At 43.5% G+C, this 27,293-nt stretch overlaps 1 protein-coding gene across 1 annotated transcript in view; it reads right to left on the reverse strand.

Annotated features, from left to right (window-relative positions):
* Nucleotides 1-27,293, reverse strand: part of Smyd3 (SET and MYND domain containing 3) — a 550,757-nt gene that overhangs the window by 96,889 nt on the left and 426,575 nt on the right. The window contains exon 8 of the mRNA XM_028755272.1: nucleotides 24,270-24,380. Within this exon, the coding sequence (XP_028611105.1) occupies nucleotides 24,270-24,380 (111 nt within the window). The remainder of the gene's footprint in view (nucleotides 1-24,269; nucleotides 24,381-27,293) is intronic.

Here is a 27,293-nt window from a genome sequence, read left to right on the forward strand (position 1 = left end):
CTCTCTCTCTCTCTCTCTCTCTCTCTCTCTCTCTCTCTCTCTCTCTCACACACACACACACACACACACACACACACACACACACTGCACAGGAGGACATATAGACACAGGCCCAGGTCACCTTGGCAATCGAGGGACAGACAGGTGCTCTGGTGGCATCAGATTCCTTGTGACTCTCAGGTACAATCAAGCCTGGAGACCACCAAGTTTTGGGGCCAGAAGAGGAACTCTGATCCCCTGGAGCTAGAGTTATAGGTACTGTGAGCTGCTCTGCCTAGGTGCTAAGAACAGAACTTGGGTCCTCTGGAAGGGCAGCAAGCATTATCAACTGCTGATTCATCTCTCTACCCCTCCGCCTCTGGCTCCAATCTCTGGACCATATGCAGCAGCAATTCAGGCACCAGCATTATAACTCACTGCAAGTGCTTATGGCTTGGGACTTTTTTTTTTCTTTTGCCTACTTAATGTATAATTGTTCTCCCGTGTCCTCTGGCTTTGCACAGATTAGTTTATTTACAACAGATATACAGAGTGATCAATACACATCACCATGATGAATGTTGTGTCCTTCAAATGGTCTCTAGTTCAATACACTGTACATGAAGGCCAAACATTGAAACTGCAGGCTCAGATGACAGGTAGTCTTGGCATGGAGAGGCTTACAGTCATGTGGCTACAGTGTTACATGTCTCATTTGTCTTGTTTCTAAATCTCACACATGGTAACTGAGTGACAAGCTCCCAGGATAGAGTAAAGGCTTAGTATCGAAGAAGCAGAAGCATCAGCCTAGAGCACAGAAGCAGAGATGGTGGCTGGTCCACTGGCAATATCAGGAGAAAGCAAAGGGCTGGGGAGGGCAGTAAGCTGTTTAATGTCCCTACCTATTGTGCCTTAGTGTCAGGGAGGATTGGTATCTTCTTCTCTGCTCCCCACTAAGCCCACACTTATCTGCTTCTGTCATGTTCCTCTTCACAGTTAACAGCTCAGTTCTCCTTAACCTGGAGACCATCTTCAGGATGAGTTACAGGCCTGGAGGCACCAGGCTGGGTTGGCAGTGAAGGTGGAGGGGAGGAGAGAAGGTAAAGGCAGAGAGACAGGATGAAAAAGTACCAGGGAGCTAGTGTCAGGGTGAATTTGAACTTGGATGAGGAACAGAGACATGGTAAGATTTTATGTAAAAAACAGCTTTTTGTTTATTTGTGTGTTTGTTTGTTTTAAGTTTATGTGAAATACAGTGACAGACAGAGAAATCAAAGACACAGGGACCAGTTAGTCTGATAGTACAGCACCCTTGAAAAAAAGGGAAGAGGCTAATCTGAAAGCCCAGGAAGGTGCTAACTTGGGAATAAGCTGTCTGTCTGTGGAGAATTAAGAATGTCTGTGGGCATGGGGAGAGGAGGTGGCTCTAGGACAGCTGCCAAGCACCTAGCTTCAGTGGTCACTACATGATCTCTGTAGATCACAGAAGACAGACATAGAACTATCCTCAGGGGGTGAGCAATGTGAATATGGACCCGGAAGGCAAGCCAGACCAGATGGATAGAATCTGAAGATACCAGAGAAGAGGAGACCAATCAGTTGCAGAAAAACTCAGTGGTCAAGGGACAATGGGGAACAATGGAAGAGGCTGTTTTAACAGGAAGAGGGGTCCAGTACAGAATGCAACAGAGGAGTCAGTAGGGAGATGCTGGGAGTCCACTCTCTAGGAATCAGGGGCTCTGTGATGACATCGGCACCCAACAGTTTCAGTTGCCAATGATGGGGAAGTGGGAGAAAACCAGAGCTTCCCAGACTGAAGGGACGTATGAGCTCCAGGCCAAAGTTGGGTTGGGGAGCAGGGTTGGTATCTTGTGGGAAAGTTGTGATCATGTTCATGCCATAGCAGGAATCGAGGGACATCAAGAGATAGCTCATACAGATGGAGGAGCCAGACCAAGGAGGTACACAGGCTATGAAAAAGGATGGTAAGGACTTAGTTTCAATAAGGCAACCCTACTTCCTGCAACAGAAGGGAGAGGGAGAAGATGGGCACAGATCCAGTTGCACCCAGAAGTGGCTGGGCTGGGATAGGTAAGGTTCTTGTGTCTGAGGGACCTTATTACTGACATCAGGAAATCAAGGGCTCAGAAAGTGGAACAAGAGAGCAGACTTGGGAGGCTATGATGAAGGAGGGGCCAAGTGAGGACACATAGGACAGCTTGGCAAGGCAGGATCCTAGCAGAAGGAAGGGCTGGAACAGTCACGGTGTCCAGCAGTGGCATGCAGGTCTTTTCATCAGTAGCCCTGGCATTACAGGTGCCAGAGCAGTGGGAACATACTGCTGATGTCATCCTTGGCTGAGAAAGAGAAGGCAGGGGGCTACAGAAAAGCAGGGATCAGGGTGTGAGCAGAAGTGACTGTGAGGCTAGGCAGAGGAGAGGATGCCAAACATGGAGAGATGAGAGTTTTTCACAATGACCTTCCTTTTCTCTAGCTATGATTTGCCTTATAAAACTAGACTGTGACTGCCTGCCAATCAGCTAACCTTGGAAGAAAAATGGTGCTACCAAAACCACATTTGAGAACTTTGTTTTGTAACAATGAAGCCACAGAGTTGCTAATGAGGGTAGTCTAAGCTTATAAAAGTCAAAGCTTAAGTCACTTTGAGAGTATGCTGGCTTGGCTCATCTATAGCCTATGCAAACACACTGGTTTACCATCTACAGAAAACCCCCAGACTATTGATGAAAACCAGTTCCAAGGTGCTTCCCAGTAGGAACAGGACTGGAGGTTCCAGTTTATGGGGCTCCAGGAAGGACCCAAGGACCCAGCCAGAGCCACGGGCTCACATGAAGTGCAATTCCAGAGGAGACATGGCAGCTGACAGAAAGACTCTGATGTCACAAGGATAAACAATCCTAAAGCAATGCTGAGAAAAACTATGGAGAAACACTGTTTTGTACTAGGAGTTAAAGGTTTAAGTGAAAATGGACCCCCAGACAGAGTTATTAAATTAACGGGCTGGCAAGCCGAGGACAGGTAAGATTCTGCACAGAGACTTACCAACCTAAGACAGAAATGCATTGCTTTTGATAATGCATATTCTATGACGGATAAGAAAGGCATTCTTGTCAGAACACCATAAGACAGGCTCAATCTTGTTAATGAAATAAAAAAGGGGGAGAGGTGGAGAGCCTTTGGAGCTGCTTGGCAAGAATCTGACATGGGCCAAGGACAAGGAAATGGGCTGCTTGGCAAGAATATGACATTGGTCAAGGACAAGGAAGTAGGCTTCAGGTAGGAATCTGACATTAGACTAGAACAAAGAAGTAATTTCAGGCAGGAATCTAAATTTTAGGCTAGAACAAGGAAGTAGGCTTCAGACATGGAAATGACTTTGGGCTAGGACAGGGAACTTGGCTCAGATATTTTGGTCATCCTGATAATCCCTTAGAAACAATGATCATGGGAATGTTCATGGAATTGTGTTTATTTCCTTGCTTGTTCTTTGACTCTTTGTGTTTATTGTCCTGCTTGTTCTTGACTATTTGCATCTATTGTATTGCTAGTCCCTCAGCCTAGAACTGACCTTAATACTTACATTTAATTAAAATGGTATAAAAGCAAAAAGAAGGAGGAAGGATAGGATAGGAGGGTTCTGGGGAGAGGAAATGGGGAAAAGTGATGACATCTGAAATGTAAATAAATAAAATATCCAATAAAAAAGGTTTAAGTGAGGTGGGAGAGGGGGATGGGAGAGCAGAGAGCTCAAGGACTGTGTTGAGCAAAATAAGGACTGTGTGAAAACCTACTACTCAATAAGCTACCAAAAATAAGATTCCTTCTGGAAGAAGCTTGAATTGAGGTACCCTTCATAGATGGACAATCTTTTCCCAGATAACATAGATCATTAAGTGAAAACCTCAGTACCAGCCATGGGGCACTTCCCTATGAGTTATTGGTTAGTGAGGCCCAGGAGCCCCTCTGAAAACACTGACTGCTGCCAGTGCTCTTGGTTGCCTACCATAATGAGACAGCAAGACCCTACTGCTGAAGACACAATACATTTTGGCTGCAGTACATAGAGAAATCAAACTAGAACTGTATTGGAAACTTCCTTTGTACAGGCTAGCTTTCCTAGTACTAGAAGGTGCTACACAGGCCACTGGGAGAGAAAGATAATCAGTGGACTGTCCCAATGGTGGACCCTGTATAGTATAATACCAACTTTCAGGCAAGATGTACCCAGGAGTGCAATAGTGGCGTGACTTATGGGGGGTTACCAACTGTTTCTAATTGGATCTGAGAACTGCTCCACAGGAGAGGATTTATACATTATACTGTAAACCTGAGTAAAAGTCTATGACTCATAAAGTCATAGGCCCCACGAAGGGATCTACTCTTGTCATTTTGCTACATGGACACACTATCAAACTCCAGTCTAAATATTTATGTTTATACCCATAGATTAATGCTGCTCTCAACCTTGGTCACAGAAGCTTCTTTTTATACTGGGAAGCAGTCCAGAAAGAAGTGCTGAGAATTAGCAACCACTGGGTGCTCAGCTCTAAATGGGACATCTATGTCAGCCCCTACCTGAGACTCAGAGAATATTGTGGAAGGCGAGGTGGGAAGGATGTAAGAGCCATAGGATGGGAGGAGTCTATGAAATGCTCTCTTCTAGATGTGGTGTGGCCGTTACGTTCATGAACTGACAGCAATTACAGATCCCTATATAAGACCCACAGAAGATGACCAAACCTGTCAACATTGCAAACTGGATGGAGCTGATAAGGCTCCACCCCTAGCTGAGGAGCTACTGGTAACTGATACCTACTGGGGGAAAGAGAGCCATTTGGGGGGTGGCGGTCCTTGGGGTGGTTGTTGTCCATTTTAGGGATGGTCCCATGTCAGTGCATATGCAGGTAGTTCTAATGGGACTCAATTTATTATTTTTAAAAAGGAGGAAGAGGAAGAGGAGAGAATATGAAGGTGAGAGGTAGTATGCTGGGGGTGGAGGAAGTAAGAGGGGAGACTTGGGTTGATATAATCAAGAATACTGTATACTGGTATGGGGTTGCTAAAGAATAAATAAAAATACTTTCAAAAAGAAAGAAGATCAAATAGACTTACAACCTAGAGCATGTGGAAAAACATCAACACCATGGAAAGCTATTTGACTTAGGTTGTAATTTTTTTCCCCAAGAGAAATTGTTCTCAAAGAGAAAAACAAAACAAAAAACAGTAGAATATCTTATTTTTACAAAGTTCACAGCATTAATTCTAAATGAACCATAGTCTGGGGTATTGAGGAACTGTGTGAATATAGTCATGAAATTAGCACAATTCCTCTCAAAGGACTGAGAGGAAATGACAGCAGCAGCCCAGAGTGTTGTCAATGCAGTCTGCTGAATGGAAGCTTTGTGGCATATACCTTATCATCTACCACTGACTGACACTTAACCAAGACTTGAATAAATAAAGTGTTGTTTCCTAGAAAACACTACCAGCAAGCCCAGACAATCTGAACCCAGTTGGTAAAATGTCTTGAATAAGTAATCCTGAAACACAATTATCTGATTCAACAAGGTGTTACAGAGTTCTTCATGGTGTACTATGACACGATGCTAATACATGCACACATTTCTGCTTGGTTGAACCATCTCTCCTTTTTTCAGGACTGACTAATGTCAACATCCTTGGTTGAAACCATTTTCCATAGTCTATAGAAGAGGCTAAGTTTCAAAGAGCTGGCTAGCTGCGCATGAACATGATACTAGTAACTTGACATTTATTGAGATTCAGTGTGGTAATTATTGTAAATGTTTTATCTCTTTTAATCATCTCAGTAAAGTTAAAAGCCAGTCCACTCGCTAACTTCCAGACGATAAGTGTGCGGTTGAGATAGGAAGTAACTTAACCTCAAGCAGCTGCAAAGAGGTGGAGACTGTTTCAGTCCCAGGGGTGTGACTCCAAAGCCTATGTGCACTTTGCTATGGCAGAGTGCTTCCAGATTCTGCCTACATGAGGACTGATAGGAGAGATAAGGCCTATTCATTCTTCCTTTGAAGCTTCATGGGACAGACTAGGACCCTGATGGAAGTCAGATGAGGTAGCCTTCAGGTCATGAGAGTAATCACCTCTCACTACCAGAGAAACCCACCAGGAGAATGATCTGCTCAAAGGCAAAGTGCCGAGACCTCATTTAAGGCTCTGTGGGAGCCTGGAGCTTGCTCAACCTAGATGCTGTGAGGGAGCATCCTGACATCAGAGGATGGACCTCCACAGTCCCCTCCATTTCTTGGTTTATCAGCATCTCTGAAATATATCTCCTTTGTCAACTGTAAAACTGTTCAGATCTCAGCTGGGCATAGCAGCCCAGGCCTATAATCTCAGCATTTTGGGGAGGTAGAGGCAGAAGGACCAGGAAAAGTTCAAGGTCAGTCTCAACAACACAGCAAGTTTGAGGTTAATCCTACCTCAACCCCCCCAAAAACAAAACAAAACAACAACAAAAAACCAAGAAAATCAACAAAACTTTACAAATCTTGGTAATATTTATAATCTTCAATAGTTTAGAAAACTCACATGTCTGTGCATTCCACTGACCCAGGTCTGTTACTACAGCTTGGCTTCCCAAGGTAATGTGCACCTTCTGGGAAGAATAACACCAGGGCATAAACCTCTTGGAGGAAGGACTCTATCAAAATGGGATTAGAAAAAAGGTTCTGCCTTTCCAGCAGGTGTCTTATATGTCAGGGTGTGAGTCTTCATATGAGTAAGTGGGATAGGCCATGTTCAGCTGTTACACTGGAGGATGAAGGATCAGAATATCCTTCCCTGATTGTTTACCATTTAAAATATCATGAAATTGTACTATGCACAAAAGTCATTATAAAGTACCCAGTAACAGAGATACTTGGAACATTGAGCATTCTAGTGACAATATTGATGCATTTATTCTTGTGTGGACTCCAAGTTTATTAAATACCACACTGTATATCAAGGGCACACCAGTGAACCCGGCTGATGAGGTTATTCTGACATTGTCAACACAGAAACAGGTAGGTGTTAAATATAAATGATCCAGAATGCTTGTGTTAAATGAATTATTTGAAATCTAAAAGAATGGTCTAGAGGCAAGCAATTTTCACAGTGTAGTGAGGCTGAAGCTATAGGTGGAGGCATGGGGAATAGCCAGGCAAGCACAAAGCTTCAGGAAGGGCCAATTTCATGTTCCGGGCCATGGGAGCCAAGTGTAAAGGCCCCAGGGCAGGCAAGAGCCTGATACATTACAGCCACGAGTCTGGGCTGAGCCTCAAAGTACACACAAGCTAGACCACAGAGGGACCTGTCGCCCTTCTAAGGCCAGGGCTTCCTGTGAGTGAGTGAGAACTGCTGAAGAAGCCCTTCAAAAGAGACAACTTGAGGTTTCCATGTAAGTTACAAGCCTAGAAGGCCTCAGTTGAAGCAGGCCTTTAAATGCACCTTTATAGAGTCTAAGCAGGAGAGGGAGCTGGTGGAGACAATGCTCTTACTGGAGTAGGCAGAGGACACCGAGAAACAAAGATGGCCTGTCATCAGTTGGGGCCGCTTCATTTAACTTCCTGTTTGCATCTGCACAGGAAAGGCTGGTTTCCAGTACTCACATTAATCAAGCCTGCTGCCTTTACACAGCTGCTGCTAAGTTTTCACCAGGTTTTCTACAACAAAGCCCTGCACATCCTCCACTCCCTAGTCATCAACCCTTCCCTCTACATGACCAGCCAGTCAGTCCATCTCTGACTTGATGTGACTACAACAAACCAAAGCTCAGTACATAATTTGGAGGAATGACTCCACACCTATTTTTAATGATAAGCGGTGAGATGGCAGATTTGGGGGGTGCATGCTGAGATGAAAAAGAACAGAATTTAAGAAACTTTCAATGATGTCCTAAGTCAACCATCTAATGACTGAAAAAGTAAAGAAATAAATGCCTGACATCACCCCTGGGATCCGGCTTCCATTCAGACACACATCGGCTCTGCAGTAGACCGAGAGGGTTGATTACTTTTCCATGACATGTATGTATTTTGTGAGGCACTGCACTGCACCAGTAAATAATGATCTACCTTCTGTTGACATAAAATACTTTAATTAATAAAAATCTAAATGATACATCTCACAGCGCAGCATACTTAATTGAAAGGCTAGATGGTGGCAGTAGTAATTTTCCTGGGTGAAAATTATTGGGATGAGCTCATGGAAGCTGAATAGCTTAGTCAATAAAGGGACTCCACAGGCTTTCTAGAGAAGGTGGGTGGTGCACCACCATTCCTTAATGTGGCGGGGTTGAGAGTGGTATAGAAATTGAAGCAGATAGCCAGTTAATTGCCCTAAACAGACACTGTTAGTGACTTTTCCTGCTTAACCTGTCTGTTCAATCTTCAAGGTCTACAAAGGAATCATAAGTAATCCCTGAGCTTTACCAATCTTATTAAAAGCCCTTCTGTCCTTTGCTGAAGTACTCTTGGTAACTAGCTGATGATAGCTTCCATGTGGAGTTTCCTTTATATGTGGCAAGCTGCTGCTGGACAGAAAACTGCCCCTGATTCAACTGCAGATAAAATGTCATCAAGAAAGGAGAAAAGGATCCAGGGAAGTCAATTGTCGAGTTTTGCCAAGACAAGGTAAACAGCCTTCCCTAAGTCCTGCTTCACAAAAGGTCTGCCAGATATACTAGGCCAGAAGGCTGCAGATGGATGCTCCAAAGTTAGAAGGCCAATTCTGGGGGCTATTCAGGTAACCATCCCCTGTCGTTTCTACAGCTGTGGAAACTGCTTACTTGTATGCAGGTAATATTTGTTCCTTCTCAGGTCTCTGATGGGACCTGAAGACTAAATAGTTACAGCCTCACAATTAATCTTAAGTTGTTCATAATTTAAGAAAATGTTTTAGAACATAATTTAAGAAAATTTAAGAAGATGTTTTTAGGATGGTAATGCAAGTTAGGATAGAAATTTATTTAGGTGCGGAACTCTGAATTCATCAAGATAGGATAGATAATCAAATACTTTCTCCTAAGTTGCCAAATACATATGAACTGGACACTCTGAATCTTACCTAATAGTGTTATATTATAATTATTATTGTATAGGTTATTATTGTAAGAATAAGAGCCTTTAAGTGGACTAAAAGGGAGAACTGTAGAGAGAATACATGTGTATTATGTGGATACATCACCTATCAATTAAAAACCTATGGCCTAACAGGAATGGTTAGAATAAAAGATGGGACATCTGGTAGGCAGAAAGAAATCTGGGATAAAGTGACCCCAGGGGAAGAGTTGCCAGGAAACACGTGAGAATGGCAGACACATGGTACCTAAGCAGAGGTAACCAGCCACATGGCAAAATGTAGATTAGTATAAATGGGTTATTTTAAATTATTAGCTAGTCAGGGAACAAGCCTAGCTATATGGCCCAAGTGTTTGTACATATATTTTGAGTCTGAGAGGTTATAGCAGGAGCTTGGGGCCAGGAGGAAAACAGCTTGTAACATTATTATCAAGCCAATGGCATTATGTATAGCAAGCTACATTTTCCAAGCTGTAACATAGATTTCCTTGGTAGCCGTGGTGGTGGTGGTAGGGTGATATCTGAGATAACATCTAGAGAGGTCTTGGCTCTAAGATGGAGCCTTGCTCTAATAATGTTAACAGAAGTGTCTTGCTGATGGTATGAACCCACCCAAGCACAAGGTATGAAATCACAGGCACTCTGTCAGTATGTCAATTTCTTTTATTCGTACCTTCCTCCCCATCCCATTGGTTCTATTACTCTTCAGAACCCTGACTAACACAATTTGGTACCAGAAAACTGGCTCTCACTGGCTGTGACTGATCTGACTCTGCTGCTTTGGGAAGGATTGTGGAAGTGCTCAAAGCTCAATGGGCTATTCTATGGGAGCTGGGGAGGCGAGCATGCTGAAGGCAAGCATGTGAGCAGCATTCCCTCACTGCCTCTGCTCCAGGTGCCTGCCTCCAGCTAGTTCCTGCCCCAACTTCCCTCAGTGACACGAGATACACCCTTTTCTTCCTAAGCTGCTGTTTGCCATGGTGTTTATCACAGCAACAGAGAACAGACTAATGCAGGTATGTGGGACTGACTCTGTAGGAATGTGGGCATGGCCCTACAGCATCGGCCCTCCCTGCTAACCCTGGCTGGCTTTTAAGGAGACTTTAGGTGAAAGGCTCTCCTTACAGGTCTTTAAGAGCATAGTTGGATACACATAAAGTTCTTGTTGACTGTGTGCCATAGAAGCAACAAATAAAGTAAAATGATCTAAACAGAAAATGATTTTATACAACAATTTTTTGGTATAATGTCTGATTTTTTTTTCCTCTCCAAAACATCTCATTTCTATAAGGAAGTTATCCAGCAAGAACAACAGATTGTGAAAGTTGGAACAGGGAAACTTTCAGGGAATTCAGAGGCCAAACGGTTGGGAAAGGCTTTCCTTAGATGACATTCACAGAAGAAACGGTAGCTCATGTTAAAAACAAAGTCTAAAATGCTATGTGCAGTCTCTGTCTATTTCCATGGCTCAGGAAGCCAGGAAGCCGAGATGGCCCCTGGGTAGGACTCCTGGAGAGCCCACACAATCCCAGTTCTTTAATCTGTCTTCTACTTTCCACACTGTTCCTCTGACATGGCAGCTTTCTCTGACCCTTTTTAAGTTAGAGAACCCTCCACTGTACACAGCGACAGATCTTTTGTGGAGCTCAAACACAATGACAAGCTATTAGGGAAGTTAGTACTTACCATTTGCGCAGTGATTTTAATTGACCTTCCTAAATGAAGCTGCCTTGAAAGGAAGATATTCAGTTATAGGATGTAAAATTTGGGCAATTCTCGGCTTCTGTAGAGGTTGTTACACACTGGGGCCCTCTACTGTGTCGAACGAGATCTAATCGTTTAGAAATAATTAGTGTGCTTTTGTTTCAGTTGTAGGAAGCATAATTTATTAATTGGCTGCTATTTTATGTGTTCCAGATTAAAGGGCACAATAAATTAAGAAATCAGCATTAAGAAGGTATTGAGAAAATGCCTAGATTAACTAAGTTCCGAGAAGAATAAGATGCCTACAAGTTAAGTATTTATTGCCTAGAGCTAGTTAATGACAAGTTTGGGGACAACTGTTTAAGGTCCTTTAGCGGCGGCTTTCCAGTTCTAACAATATAGATAGGCTGAAGTGATGCCAGATTCCTAACTTACATTTTAAACAAGAGTCAGAGAAAGCTTCATTATTAATTATTACAGTCTCTGGGATCTGCCAGGCAGACTGGCAATGAAGGTGCAAAGAACACAGAAAACAGGCTGGCACCAGCCATGGAGGCCAAGCAACCTTCTCACTAAAGGGGGTGCAGCTGCACAGACACTTGCTTTGACAGCCACACCTCGGTATAAGGGGTGAGTGTCCTAACCTGTACAGAAGAACCCAAAGGCAGCCTTGGAAGCAGGTGAGTATTTGAAACACACCATCTGCCAAATTCCTGGCTGGTGATCAGACCCAATCACACGGTGTTCTGTGTTTACGGACAACTGCCATCATGGGTATGCAAGGAGAGTTCTCAGAAGCCTTTCTTGAAACAGTGCTGAGGGAATCGCCATAGACCAATTTCTTCCTCAGCCTCTCACCTTTGACCCCACACCCAAGGGCAGCCACATGCTTGATTGGAGTCTGCAGCATGATAGCTGGAGCAGCTGAACCCAATTGTCCAGTTCCTCAGTTAACGCGAGGTACTAGTCATTTCTTCCCTCTCTATGTTGGAGGTTCTGAACTAGATCCCTTCTATCTCTTGTAGCTCTTCCCATAAAACCGACCCGGATACAATTATCCTGTCATCTCTGCTTATGAATCTAAGTGAACAGCAGGCTCGTGCCTGGGATCATTAGTGTGTAGCAAAAAGCCTCTCTGGCCATCAAGTCAGCAGATTTGGACAGAAAATGGAGATGGACTGTAGATGCTATGTCTGCCATATAGGTGGAGCCTTAGAGCCACTTTTCAGTCAGAGGTTTGGGAAAGCAGGACACCGGGTAAGCCACACGCCTGAATTACACAGTGGCACTATGAATCCTTCTTGGGGGTAGTGTAAGGGTCCGAAAATCCCTGAAGGAAGATCCCAGACTCAGATAGTATGCAAAGACAAAGAACATTTATTCTGCAGAAACAACCAGCGTGCAGGGGTCAACCACTCTTCAAAATGGCGACCCCAGACAAAGGCATGCAGGTCTTCTTATAGGGAATCCGGGAAACGTTCTAGAAGGATTAGGTGATCTCTAAGGTGATTGGTAGGAGCCAGAGCAGTGACATTAGTATAACTTTGATTGACTGCTATGTTAGTTCTTCTCTATTTACAGAGTGGGTTAGGTAATCTAAAATTTCACTGGTGGATGCTGGGGAGATCACAGGGCTCAGCTTCTAAAATGGAGACAAATGGGGTTTATGTTGTTCTTTCAAATGCTACCTTCCCCAGTTCCATCCTTTGAAAAAGATAAGGACTCCACAGAAACAGCTTATGTCTAGGTAAACATCAAGCCCCAAGCAGCTACAAAACTCACTCTCTTGACTTGGCCCATATTCTAACAGAGACACTAGTGGATGGCTGTGCTAGTGGAAGTACAAATCCTATGCACTAAGTATACAGACTATGCGCTATACAGACTTTAAGGGCATTGGTGACTATGGCAGACTGAAAGGGTCAGAGTTCAAGTACATTGTTGAGTTCAGTGCATAGGTAAGGGAAGAGACACACTACACAAAACAAAAGTAATTCTGAACCATTTCATTTCTGCAAAGAGTAAGATGATGAAGGAGATTAGAACACATCTTCCCACCTCTGATATCTGAGACGTTTTCTGTCATTAGAGTGTCCTACAGGTTTTGGAGCCCTCTGCTGCCCGCTGATGTGCAGTGAGCTGCTTGCTCTCTGACTACTGGGGTGATGTGTTGTGCTCACTGAATACACATATTTTCAGGAGCTGTGGAGATAATGCTGTGAGTAAAGTGCTTGCTATGGAATCATGAGGACCTATGTCGAGATGCCCAGGCCCAAGGGAAATCAAACCAAATAGAGAGTGTCTATAATCCCAGTGCTCACATGGCCAGAGCCCAGACAGACCTGTAATCCCAGTGCTCACATGACCAGGGCCCAGACAGACCTGTAATCCCAGTGCTCACATGACCAGGGCCCAGACAGACACAGGAGCGTTCCCAGAAGCTCAAGGACCTGCTGGCTTGGCAGAGAACCAGAGCTTGCAAGCCCCATATAAGGTAGAAGGCAAGGGCTGACATTCAAGGTAATCCTCTGACTTGCACATATGTGCCATGGTACACACTGTGTGCATCCCCACACTCACACATGCACAGACACAAACATTTTAAAAGAAGGAGGAAAGAGAGGAGGAGGAGAAAGAAAAGGAGGAAGAGAAAGAAGAAAGACAGATAGGTATATAGTCTCATAGTCTGTTTCAGGCTTAGGGCCAACAGAATGTGGTGTCTCCTTCCTGAACTACAATGGAATAAACAAGCAGGGAGACTTCTCCCATGATGCCTCACAACTTCTGTTTTATTCTGAGCAAAAGGCTCCAAGTGTGGCCTCATTCAGCAAGGAAAACAGTTTTCCCTCCTGTTTTGTATTTTAGAACAGGATCTCATGTGGCCTAAGCTGGCCATGAGCTCAGCACGTAGTGAGGTTGGCCTTGAACTTCAGCTCCTCCTGCCTCCACCTCCTGAATGGTGTGATTGCAGGGTGCCCTCAATACAGCTGGCTACGAAAATCGATCCTCACACAGAAAACCCTGAAAGAAGCACAGATCTCAGATGGGGAAGAACTTGAGACACATCTGTGTCCCACCTTGCCCTTAGTGGAAACTATGCCTGGAACTGGAGGGGGACCAGGGCAGAGTTGGTAGTTGTGGAAGGTAGTGATGTATCATCAAAGCCCAGGGCAGCCAGATCCAGCTTGCTTCTCAGAAGTATGAGCTGGGTAGGAGGGGAACATGAGAAGAACACTATGGATGCAGAATATCAAGTACCCTAACACAGGGACCATGGAGTCACACAGATGGTAAATGGAAGGGAAGAGATTACTACTGACTGATGCAGGAAGGCTTTGAAAGCTGCCAAGAAGGCAAGCAATTCAGATTCTCATCATCAAATACCAGGAACTGGGAATGCTGCAGTTCTTGGAACTTTCAAATAGATCATCTTAGAAATGATAACAGCCACCACTACTGAGCATCTTCCATCTCCCAAGCTACACACACATTATCTAATTGAAAGTAAAAGAGCTCAGCCAAGTATCAGTACGTCTCCTATTACAGGAGAGAAAGGGGACTGAGAGAAGAAAGCTTGCCATGCCAAGGGCCGACATGAAGCAGGACCCAGAGCCAGAACACTCTCAACCACTCACTTTCCATGATTATAAGCTCACTGCCAGTTATCCACCATGCCTCCCACTTCTCCCTGATCTACCTCTGCACTATTCCTGTGTTATCCTGGGGCTTCAAAGAGAGAGGTCGAGGGTCTGCTGAGGCAGTTCATCAGGTAAAAGCATTTGCTGAGCAAGCCTGAGGACCTGATATCTGGCACCCATGTTAAGGTGGAAGGGGCCAATCAGCTCCTAAAAGATGTCTTCTGATCTCCACATTCACACTGTGGAATGAACACAACCACCCCACCACACACACACACACACACACACACACACACACACCATACACATCCAATGGATAGAATTTAAAAATGAGTTACAATGAATAATAGATTGATTCAATAAACACTATCAGAACAGCAGGATAGCCATATGCAAAAAAAAAGAAAGAGAAAGAAAGGAACAAAAAAAGAAAGAAAGAGAGAGAAAGAAGGAAAGAAAGAAAGAAACTTTGTACCACATAATGACATGAGTATAAAGCCACAAAATATAAAATGTGAATAGAAAACACAGATAAAACAATCTTGGTTCTCTTGGATTAAACAAAGATGTCTTACACAGAATATCAAGGCCTCATCAACACAAGAAGAATGCTGACAGGGTAGGCAGCATCCAAACCTAAACTTCTACTCCTCAAAGACTGTCACAAGGCCCAGGTAGAGAGAAACAAATTACATGATGTGTATTCACTATATGGAATTAAAGAGTCTCAGCATTCTGTAAGAAAGCGTCTGACTTTTTTCCAAAAAGGCAAAAGATGTGAACAAATGTGTCTTCAAATGAGATAAGCTTGTGAAGGACACTTATGAGTATATGATATATTTGAAAGAACAATCATTAGCCATTAATGAATACAAATAAGCACAAATTGAGACAACAACACATAACATCACTCACAAGCACCACTGAAAATAAAGACAAGGCTGACAAGAATGAATCACACCAGGAGTTCTAAGTCATGGTTGGTGGGAATTCAGATGTGTCTGTCACTTAACAGAACAACCAGCAAGATCAAGCACAACATACATTTGCCATATTACTAGCAATCCAATCCTAAATATTGATCTGTATGAAATGAAAATTTACGTTCATCCCTTGCAGCTTGGGTGGAAGCATAAGTTAGCATTCCCATTAGGGAAAGCATTATGGAGGTCTATCAAAAACTAAGGAAGAATTACTTGATGATCTGTGGATTCTACTCTACCTCCAAGGGAATGAGATCAGGACACCACAGTGATGTAGTTCTGTTCTGTGCTCACTGCAGCAGTATTCTCAATAGCTGAGAATAAAATCAGCTCATGCCTACTACCTGATGAATGCATAACGAATGTTGCTGCACATGCATACGTGTTTACAGACGTATGCATGTATGCATATATGCAATGGAATACTAGGTGGCCATGAAAAAAAAGAAGGAGCTCTTGTCGTTGGTATGAACATGGGCAGATCTGGCAACTGTCAAAGCAAGAAAGATAACCAGTCAATGATCTCACCACATGATCTTATTCACATGTAGAATCTAAAAATGTTGATCTCATGCAAGTTGATACTAAAGAGCTGGAATACAGCTCAGTGGTAGAACACTTGACTCAATGGGTGTTGGTGAGGCCAAAGTTCAATTCCTACTATTTAAAAACCAAGCTGGGAGTGCAATAATGGCAACCAGAGACAACAGGGAAGGGAGGCCTGAGGAGAGGCTGACAGATGGGTATCAGGTTATAGTTAAGTCCAGATTGGAAGATCTGGTAGGGTGACTACAGAGACTGATTACTATAGATCTGAAAAATAAGGAAGAAAGGATTTTAAATGTTTTGCATTAAAATATTGGTAACTGTTTGTTATTGATATTTTTGTCAATGAAACAGAAATCTAGACACACATGGAAAGAAGAAATCTCAAATGAACAACCTCCCTCAGAATTCACTGTAGTTATGTGTGTCTGTGGGGCATTTTCCTAATTGATGACTGATGAAGAAGGACCCAGCATTTTCTGGGTGGTACCATCCCTGGGCAGGAAGGCCTGGGCTATATAAGAAAAGAAGCTAAGCAAGCCATCAGGAACAAGCTTATACGCAGCATTCCTTGATGTCTCTGATTCAGATCCTGTCTCTGGGTTCCTGCCTTGAGTTCCTGTCCTGACTTCCCTCGGTGATGGAGTCTGACCTGGGAGTTGTAAGATGAAATACAACCTTTCTTCTCCATGTTGTTTTTAGTTAGTGTTTTATTACAGCAATAGAAAGCAAACTGGAACACTGTTTGAGGAGATAAATATGCTTAATTGGATTACGTAGAACATGCATGCATAAAAATATGACACAGTATCCAGCTGGAAATCAAGCATAAGTATTATCAATAAAGCCAAATGAGGAATTTTGAGAGGCATAGTAGAGCTGTACCCCTAAAGGGTGGTGATACCAATCTTGTGCATTTGCCAGAACTGAATGAGTTGTATAGCTTAAAAAAATAAAAAAGGAACTTTACTAAACATAAACTACATTCCAGCTTTAAAGAAAGACATAGTGGTACAGATTTATAGATACGTACAACCAACTGGAAGAAGGTATATTCTAGAGAGCCCTGTCACATCATTTATTAAATGGGACTAGAGCAATCACAGCTTACAGAAGATGCGGCGTATAAGGAACTCAGTCAAACATGTTTCTTAGACTGTTTCTTACACACAGCTGTGGACAGTGCACTGGTATAATGCTCCATTCATAGGAAACATGTTCTCTGCATCATATCAGCAGTGATTGTTGAACCATGGACTGGGTGCTCCATGTTAAGCTATGGTTTAACAGTTCTCGTCCAATGTGGACCAGAGAAGCCAGAGTTTGGATATCCTTGGAGTAGACCAAAAGCCAGTAGATATTTGCAGAACCTGGAAGGTTATAAGATGACATTTGTGTCACCATGGATTGTGGGGTAACACCCTTCTTAAATGTAAGGTGGACTCTGGAACCCACCTGAACCACAAGAAGACCCCTATGGGTCTGGTTAGAGAAACACATAGTAGGTAGCACTGTGATGCAGGGACAGCATATTCTATGACAAACACAAAGGTCACACTAATAACTTCCCAGGAAAGAGATGGTCCATGGTACCTGCTTAGAGGTCACCCAGTGCTTTGTGGCAGCTCTGGGAGCAGGAGTCTGGGTTATAATGTCAAGAATTCCTTTCCATGAACACCAGCCATCCCTGCAACCACTACAGAGATGCCCATCCCTCTGCTTACTTAGAAAATCAATATGAGGTCAACATGATGAAAGAAGAAAACTGATTTCCACAGGTTACCCTTTGATAGTGTGTGTGTGTGTGTGTGTGTGTGTGTGTGTGTGTGTGTGTGTGTGTGTGTTCTTCTCTCCTCTGCTAAATCTCTCCTATCTTCCTGAAGATAACATACCTTGCCTATGACAAACACTTTAGAAACAGGAAACACATTCTGCTTAGATTGTTAAAACTTGGAATGTACAACAATTCAGAACTGTTTGGCCTCACCATCCTGCCATGAGGCAGTTCTGTTCATAATTAACTTAGCAAAATAGGGGAAGGCAACAAGAAAAAGAAACAAAGAAAAGAAAAACATCTTGGTTTACTAATGACTTTTAAGTAATTGCTCACATGTCAAGTGGACTTGAGTTATGAGAATAATACTCTTGGGTAGAAACGTCTGCTTCCCTTTGAATACAGCTTTAACCTAACATTGTTTTCTCTCCTGACCAAGCACGGCTTCTTCCTGCAGCCTCCTGCCCAGGTGCCCCAGCTAGGAGGCACAGCCGTGAATGCTCAGAGCCTTCAGAAAGGGAGGCTGGCCATCCTGCATGGTACCAACAGACGCTCAGCACAGTATGGAGTGGGGGCAAGTGGGGTGCAAACTGCTGCAGGGCCAAACTTTGGTGCCAATCAGAAGAACCCTAGTTAGTGGCCATGCAAGTACCCTTTAACTTTTCAAAATGCACAAAATTTGCCTTAGTAAACATGAAAAGTGTAAGGCCTTGCTTATAAAAAAACAACTCTAGGGAAGGATTGCCTGAAGTATTTTGAACACTGGTTTTGTCTGAGGAAGATGAAATTTATTTTTGCAACAGAACAAACTGTTAGAGAGATGCTCCTCAGAATCACACTTTGCTTGTCATTCTTGGTTTTTTTAAGATGTAATTTTAAATTACGTCAATCAGTCACACAGAGGAATATTATAAAACTCATGTATTTCAGTGGCCATGGGGTCTGACAAGAATTCTGCCTCGGTTTGAGGAGAACTGTGATTTAGCTGAGGGACACATGTGCACTCAATCCTGTGGTTTCTGTGAATTGTGAAGCTGCTGTTAGCTGTGTGTACCGATAAGTCTAGAGTGAATCTGTGACTTATCTGGGCCGTTATGAAAGAGATCATCAAGCATACATTCTGGGGACTAGCCCGTCTTATCTTTTTGTCTTGTCTCATTTTTCTCTCAAATAAATATAAAAAGCATGGCTGTTGTGTGGCATACTCAGATAGTCCCACATATGTGTAAATATGTGCTTTTATGTGCACATGCATGTACGTGAACACAACTCCAGTGTGTTTGGGGTAGATAGAGGAAGTTGGTATTTGCAAAAGAAAGAAGTAAAGGAAACATCTGGCTCTCAGGGCAATGACCTTGGAGAACAAGTTGCAAGTTTATCTTGAGCATTATCCCTGATCAAACCAGAGGATGAAACAGGGGTGCACAAAAAAGCATTCTCTAAAACAGGATGTGGTGTGAATAAGAAGAGAGAGCCAGAGACCACTCAGGGGTCATTTCACGATCTGCTAGGAAACAAGAACTATGAGTGGACTGATAGACATAGCAGCTTATTATTATTTTAATAAACTATATTTTGGTGTGCGTGTATGTGGTATGTGTGGTGTCTATGTGTGTGTGGTTTGTGTATATGTGTATGTGGTGTGTATATGTGTATTGGGGTGTATATTGTATTGGGGTGTGTATGTATGGCATGTGTGTATGCACACAGTGTATGTTGTATGTGTTGATGGGGTGTATATGTGTGTGTATATATATATGTGTGTATTGAGGTGTGTGTATACAGTATGTGAGTATTGCGAAGTGTATGTGTGTGGTGTTTGTTGTGTATGTGTGTGTAGTGTGTGTATGTACACATACAAATGTGTATGCAGGTGCAAATGCCTGTGTATGCACATGAGGAAGCCAGAGTAGGATGCTGGATGCCTTTCTCTGTCGCTCTCTGCTTCATCCCTTTGAGATAAGGCTTCTCACTGAACTTGAAGCTTGCTGCTGTTTAGCTAGCCTGGGCTGTCCAGCAAGATCACAGGGTCCTCCCATCTCTGCCCCCAGCTCTGGGATTACAAGCATTCATGGCTGTTTCTAGCTTTTATGTGGGCATTGGAGATGCAAACTTCGGTTCCGCATCCTCGCACTGCAAGCTCCCTTACCCCCTGAGCAATCTCAGTCCCTAGCTGTGGTGATTTATAAAAGAATTAAATACAGTTGGCCTTAGGGAAGAAAACGTGGCATTAGCAGTAAACACAGATTTCTCTTCTTCTTCTTTTTTGGGTATGGGAAGCAATAAAGCATGAGGCACTGAGGGCTTGTTATGTACCAACCACAAACTTATGGACATGATCAATCCCATTTGGTCTATTCTGCTTGTGTCGTCTTAGATGCTGACCTGAGGAAAGACATAAGAGATCCCTACACATTTCAAAGTCTCCTTAAGGTGGTCAGTTTTCTTTCTTCCAGATATTAAGTCGCTGCTGATTTAAAAGGGAAAATTCACGTGTGCACATTGTACATGCTAGAAGTGTGGTTCCTGCCTTCCTGAAACAGGAAACCAGCAAACTCCAGCAACGGCAGATGTGTGCACCAGCTAGATACTTCATGGTTAGTAGAACTGAGACAATGAGCTTCCCAGGTTCCAAGAAAAACACGTATCTAGGACTGAAGCACAATTAACTCTGACTGTTCTGGGATTCTGAATTTACAGCCTTTGGGAGAATGTGCTAAGTAGTCAGTTTACCTGTGGATATTTTTTCCCCTGGGCAAATTCACACTATGCAGACTGGGGCACGGATATCACTAAGCAGAACAAAATTCCCCGATAAATGGGAAATTGAAAATATAACAGGTTTATGCATGTAAGTACATATCCTACTTGCATCTACATGGAAACATTTTGTAGAAACATGGGACAATGGGACGGGACACCTTCACACCTGGAATCCATGTCCTTTACAATAGAGATAGAATAATCCTACAGAGAAAACAGCCAAATGACCAGTGTGCCACATACAGAATGGACTAGAATCCAGCAACTTACTTTCTGGATTCCACTCTTTGGCCTGCCTCTAACATGGCACTAATGACATGTCATGTTTGTTACATGTCAACTTGACTAGCCACAAGATAACCAACAGTAACATTTTATCCATGGACTGAGTATAGGAGAGTTCCCTCCCTCCCATGTGAGTGACCCAGTCAGCTGAGAGCCTGCACAGAATAAGGAGGCTGACATTCCATCAGTTGAAAGGAAACAGTCTCTACTCACCGCTTTAATGGAGATACAGGTTATTCCTATCCTTGGCTTCAGACCTCAATAGCAACTCTTGGTCTCGAGCCTATAAACTTTTGGTGTAGAATTCACACCAGCTGGTTCTCTTGGGTTTCCAGCTGGGTGTCAAATCTTAGAATTTGTTAACTTCCATACTGTTGAGAGCTGGTTATAACTGACTGACATCATACTGAGTTCCATAATGTTATGATGGAGCTGAAAAAGTCTTGTTGCATAGTGATACCATCGATGTAGCATTACTGTACAATACGTTACCAGTATAGAGAAACCTACTGTACTGGCAATAGAGTCAAGTATATGCATAATCAAATAAAATATACAATGGTCAACAAGTGACTATACTACTTGTTATGCTATACTTTGTGATTTTTAGAGCATAGTGATTATACTCTATAAAATAAGCTCACCACAGTAAGTATACTGTGTTCCTACATATGCAATGACAAAATTACCTAATGACAAATGTATCTGACTGTGAAGTGACAAATGACAACTGTGCGAAGGTGTAAACACACATACATACAATTTCTCTAATAAACTTGAGTTCAACAAAGGGGCTGAAATTGACTAAATAGGATGCAGAGATTGTAGATTGGTTATCCAATGTCCTCCAAGGGCAAAAATCTAAGATACAATGTTTTGGCCTCTTTTAGAGCTATAGGTTAGGTGACACAGCCTTTAACAATGGCCTGTAAGTCCACATCCCTAAGAGGGTCTACATTGCTCCCTAATCTCTATAGCACCTTCTTTTCCCTGTCTGGAACTTGAAAACACCAAGTAGGTTTTGGGAGCAGCAGCCATCTTGGAAACATGAAGACAAAAGCCATATGGTATGAACTACAACAGAAGAAGAAATGCCCTGGGGACTGTCTTAGTGACTGTTCTATGGTTGGGAAGAATCACCATGATCAAGGCAATTTATAAAAGGAAGCATTTAGTTGGGAGCTTGACTACAGTGTCAGAGGGTTAGTCCATGGACGTCATAGTGGAGAGCATGATGGGAAGCAGGCATCCAGGCAGACATGGCGCTGGGGCACTAGATGAGAGCTGTAGGCAGAGAGCGTGACCCTGGGCCTGGGGTGCGCTTTTGAAACTTCAAAGCCTACCTACTAAAACACAGCTCCTCCAACAAGGCCATACCTCTTGATCCTTCCCAAACAGTTCCACTAACTGTGTACCAAATATTCAAATATATGAGCCTATTGGGACCATTCTCATTCAATTCACCACAGGAATTCTGTCTGGTGGTACAGGCCTATAATTACAGCTACTTAGAAAGCTGAGGCAGTAGGATCATGCTTTCTTAACTTTTGAGACCCTGTATTACAATAAAAATTAAAATAAACAAATGAATAAGCATTAAAAATATAGCTGAGTATTTGTATAGCATATACAAGGCTTGAGGTTCAGTGTCCCAAACACACACACACACACACACACACACACATACATACACGCACAGAGAGAGAGAGAGAGAGAGAGAGAGAGTGAGAGAGAGAGAGAGCGCTTAGGGATTTATGGTGAGATCAATGAGTAGCTGCCTTTAGATTACTTCTCCAGAATTACCTCTAACGGGCCTCACCGATTGGTGAACATTTTGTTTATATGTATTTGTGGCCAGACAGTTTCCTAATCATTATAGTTACAATCAAACAAACAGGATCACAAACTGATCTTAAATGAAACATGTTCACTCACTCAAGAATTCTTTTCTTTTAGAAATATTTTTAACTTTGTGTTCATTTGTTTACTGTGTGTGTCGGGGTACACATGTGCCACAGAGAACGGGAGAAGGTCAGAGGAGGGCTTGTGTGTTTGTTCTCTCCTTCTACCACATGGATCTTGAAGATAAAATTCACACTGTCAGGCTTGGCCGAGGGCACCTTTACCCTGAGTCACCTTGCTGGTTCTATTCAGAAAGACTTCAATGGTCTACCATCCTTGAGAAATGAAGAGGAACCAGAGACTTCCCAACTAAGGGCTGTGGAAAACCCAGCACGGTTCCACTCTAGATCATAGTCTGCACGAAGAGGGGGTGGGTCGAGGGGGTCCCTGTGACTTCTGGGATGATACCAAGGTAGACTGAATCTTGGTGCTATCTATCTGCAGCAGATTCAACGTTTTCTACTTAATTCTTTCCTTCCTTTGAGACAGGGTCTCACTATGTAGCTCTGGCTGATTTGGAACACTCTCCTAAGGGGAGGCTGGCCTTGAACTCAGAGATCCACCTGCCTCTGCCTCCTGACTGCTGGGATTAAAGAACTGTGCCAGCATGGATTCTGGGATTAAAGACATCCTACCATGAATTCTGGGATTAAAGACACACCTCACCATGGGTTCTGGCATTAAAGGCATGTGCCACCACTCCCAGTTCTTAAAGTTCCCTTTCATGCAAAACCACTTGTATCTGCTGTTTCCAGTACTCTAAGGGGCTCTTGGTCCTTTCTCAAGAAGAGCAATCACCTCTCCTCAGACAGTGATGAGACAAGCACAGGTGGCCCCAGCATGGTGCAAGAACAACCTGACTGAGCCAGCAGACCTGAATGGGAGAGCTGCTGCTTCTGTCACTTCTTTCTTTATATCATCCCAGAGGCATATCTCTGAGCCTGTCTTGAGTTTGCCTTCACAATTTATTTATAAGTATTGACATAAAATGAAAATGACCATAAAAGACATCTAACAACGTAAACACCCCACAGAAGTAAGATTATGGCATATAAGCTGATTGCGTGCAAACCAAAGCAGATAGGTTCAAAATGAGGACAGTGCATGAGTAATTGGAGAGCCATTTATTATCTTTAGAGCATTTGTCTTGGCTCGTCTTCCTCAGAGAGTGAGAGTTGTGAAGTAAGTGAGCACCATCTGATAAGGGGCTGCGGAAGAGAGCCTTACGGAACAAATTTAAAAGAACTAGGAAGACAGCATACTATTTGGGTGTTTATTGCTCAGTAGTAACTGTTGACAACTGTAACATAATTCAGGCTTCTTACTGTATGCTCTAACAGCTCTCTGGCCTTTCATATCCTTTTAATTACATGTTTAACGTCATGTGTTTAACATCTATATTCCCATGATACCCAAAGCCCCACAGATCTTAAATCTCACCTTGGCAGGAGAGGAAGGTGCCAGGAACTGAAGGGTGCAGCAAACGCCCTGCTCCATTTACCAGTGCACTTTAGTGTGAGCACAGACCTTTCAGACACAGCCATGCAATGCTTCACTCTGCTCTTACCCCACCTACCTTGTCCTGTGTTTGGCATCGGATGCAGTCACACTCAAAGCAGTACTGGTCCCTCAGCTGCTTCCGGCGTTCCTCACTGGTCATCAGCATGTCCAGGTAGCAGATGGTGAGCTGTGGGACCGAGAGAAAGGCTTGCATGGATGGTGCACTCATTTATACCTGCTGTTATCGTCACTGCCAATTCTTAGAGCAAGACACCAACGGGTGCAAGAGAAAGGAGCCACCTAGAGCCTCTTCCCCTAGTGATGGCAGTGTTTTATTCTTCTCTGGCTCACCGTTTACAAACACACATTACATACTTAATTTAAAGAATTAGCTTTATTACCTTGACACACTTTTGTACTTTACCTTTGTTTTTCTTTCATCAAATAGTAAAACATCAGGAGTTATTTCATATTTAGTGTCACTAAGGTTTGACATAAATTCTATGACCCTTGATGACCAGAGAAGCCAACTTCACTCCGTTTTGGGTCCCCAGTCTTCAGGTAACACCATGGCCATAAACAGGTTTCCACTGACTGAATCCCCAACACTTAAGAATCAAACTCATAGTCGGGCAGTGGTGGCACTTGAGAGGCAGAGGCAGGCAGATTTCTGAGTTCGAGGCCAGCCTGGCCTACAGAGTGAGTTCCAAGACAGCCAGGACTACACAGAGAAACCCTGTCTCGAAAAACAAAACAAAATGACAACAACAACAACAAAAAGAATCAAACTCACAGCACGAGAACAGAACTCTTCTCCTCACTCTCCTCCCCTGCAGAGCCTCCCTAGTTAGAAGAGGGTGGGCAGTAGCTCCATTTCCTGTTGCCTACACTGACCTTTGGTGTCTCCCTTGACTGTCACATCCAAAACCATCGGGAAGTTCTGTTGGATCTACATTAAACGCCCATCCAGAGCTGACAGCTTCTAATCTTTCTCACTGTTACATCCCAACCTGGCCCACCACCATCAGGATGGTCTCCCTGCCCTCTGCCCTTCTCTCCCTAGAAGGACTCTCTGCATTCTACAATCTAGCCTTCACCACAATTGAAGTCACACAGGCTTTCTTCAGTTTGAAATACTGTAACAGCGCTCCTTTTTGTCTGAGGAGAGCCAAGGTCTCACAGAGAAACCTGAGTGTGGCCTCTGGACTGTATAGGCTTTAGTCTATGCTGAACTGGGGGAAGGAAATACAGAGTCCTCATTCAGAAACTTGTTTACTATTTGGCGACAGAGAGAGACAGAGAGAGACAGAGAGAGAGGGAGGAGAGAGAGAGAGAGAGAGAGAGAGACAGAGACAGAGAGAGAGACAGAGAGATTCTAATGATAAAGCATTGTTCTGTTGTGTTTACTATTTTTAAATATTCATTTTTCAAATTTGGTAAAAATATTGGTCTGTGATGACCTGTGTAACATACGGGTCTTTCATCACTGAAGACAGAGAAGCAAGAGCTTCCTATAAGCTGCACCTACTCCTTGAATGCATGTCCCTCCCTGAACATGTCCTTTCCCCTTTTTCCCCTTTTCCATGGCTCTTGCTGCCCTGGCTAGTCTGATCTCTTTCCTTCATATTCTTGCTTCAAGCCTGAGCTCTCCCAGATCCACCAAGGTGGCCTCCCCGGTCCTCTTCCATTTCAATCAAATCCCATTTTCTCAAGGAAGCCTAACCTGTAGCCTATTTAAAACAACAACTGGTTCCCACCACACCCAGTGTTCCTCCCCTCCCCCTTGTCTGCCTTTGCTTCACTCTGGTAATGGATACCAGCTTGTACAGTACTGTATACACGACTTATTTATCTGTTTTCAAGTGCAGAATGTAATTATGAAGGGGAGGGGCTGAGGGGGAGACAGGGATACTGTAGGGAGGAGGGGGGCAGGGTTATCTGTTGAAAGAGTTGACAAAACGCCCCAGAACAAACACTCCATGTGGTTTTCCTTAACTGAAAACAAAGCATCCACGTCTACTAAAAAATGATTTTACTTGTTTGAAGTCAAGGTAGGGCAGGGAAGGCCTCTGACAGAAAATGACTTGAAGGTGACCTCCTTGAGGAGAGGGAGGTCTGGCCAGCCACATCAGTCAGACCCACACTGTCACGAGGGTGACAGAATACAGGACCCGAGCTGACTCCCGGGTTTATCACAGGGTCTCATGGTAGAAAGCTGTGTGCTGCCTTCCACGGGGAAACAGTGAAAACCTGTAAAGAGTTTTCCTGTAAAGATTTGCCTTTGACCCGATTCCAGCCTGACTCTTTCACCTGGACTGCAGCAGGTGCCCTTCTTGGAGTGGCAGTGAAGCCCACCACCAGAAGGAGCCTCTACGCCCACCAAGAAAGCTACAGAGGACAAGCCACACACAGCAGTGGTGTCAGCTGGCTCTTTCAGCTAAGACGATGGCTACATTTTCATTTCCTCTATCTCTCTCTTATATTTTGATCTGAAGACAGGGGCAAAGGTGAACGGGCTACAGTACAAGGCCAGTGACTTCTGGAAAACACCATGCCTCACAGTCCAAGCAACCAGTCTCTAAGCATATATTTAAGAACATCTTTATTAGTAAGTTTGGGGATGTACACTCACCCTGTATCCTCAGACTCTCTGGTCCTGGCTCCTTACACAGGTGAGGGAGTAAACTAGCTGATGACTATGCTCCCTGCAGAATTCATTCTAAAACCCTGTTTCTCAGCCCAGCCTAAACACCAGGAGTCACTAGCCACTGCTATCGGGTCAAGCCAATGGCAGAAGCTCTTGGGTAATTACAAGCTATTGTGAAGCCACCGACTCCACACTGTCTGACTCCAAAACTGCATTATAAGGGCTAAAACTCAGGAGGGACTGCCAGGCAGGAGACTGGGTATTTTGTTCAACCCCAATAAACAGGGTCTCACAGTCTTCCTGGGTAGCCTGTAATGCCTGAAGCCTTTACCCAAGCAATGACTTTCTAACACATTTCCCAGTGGTTTCTACTTTTACCTTCTAAACTCTGAGAGAGAGAGAGAGAGAGAGAGAGAGAGAGAGAGAGAGAGAGAGAGAGAGAGAGAGAGAGAG

Source organism: Grammomys surdaster, unplaced genomic scaffold (assembly GCF_004785775.1).
Source record: "Grammomys surdaster isolate TR1022 unplaced genomic scaffold, NIH_TR_1.0 126051, whole genome shotgun sequence".
Lineage (NCBI taxonomy): Eukaryota > Metazoa > Chordata > Mammalia > Rodentia > Muridae > Grammomys > Grammomys surdaster.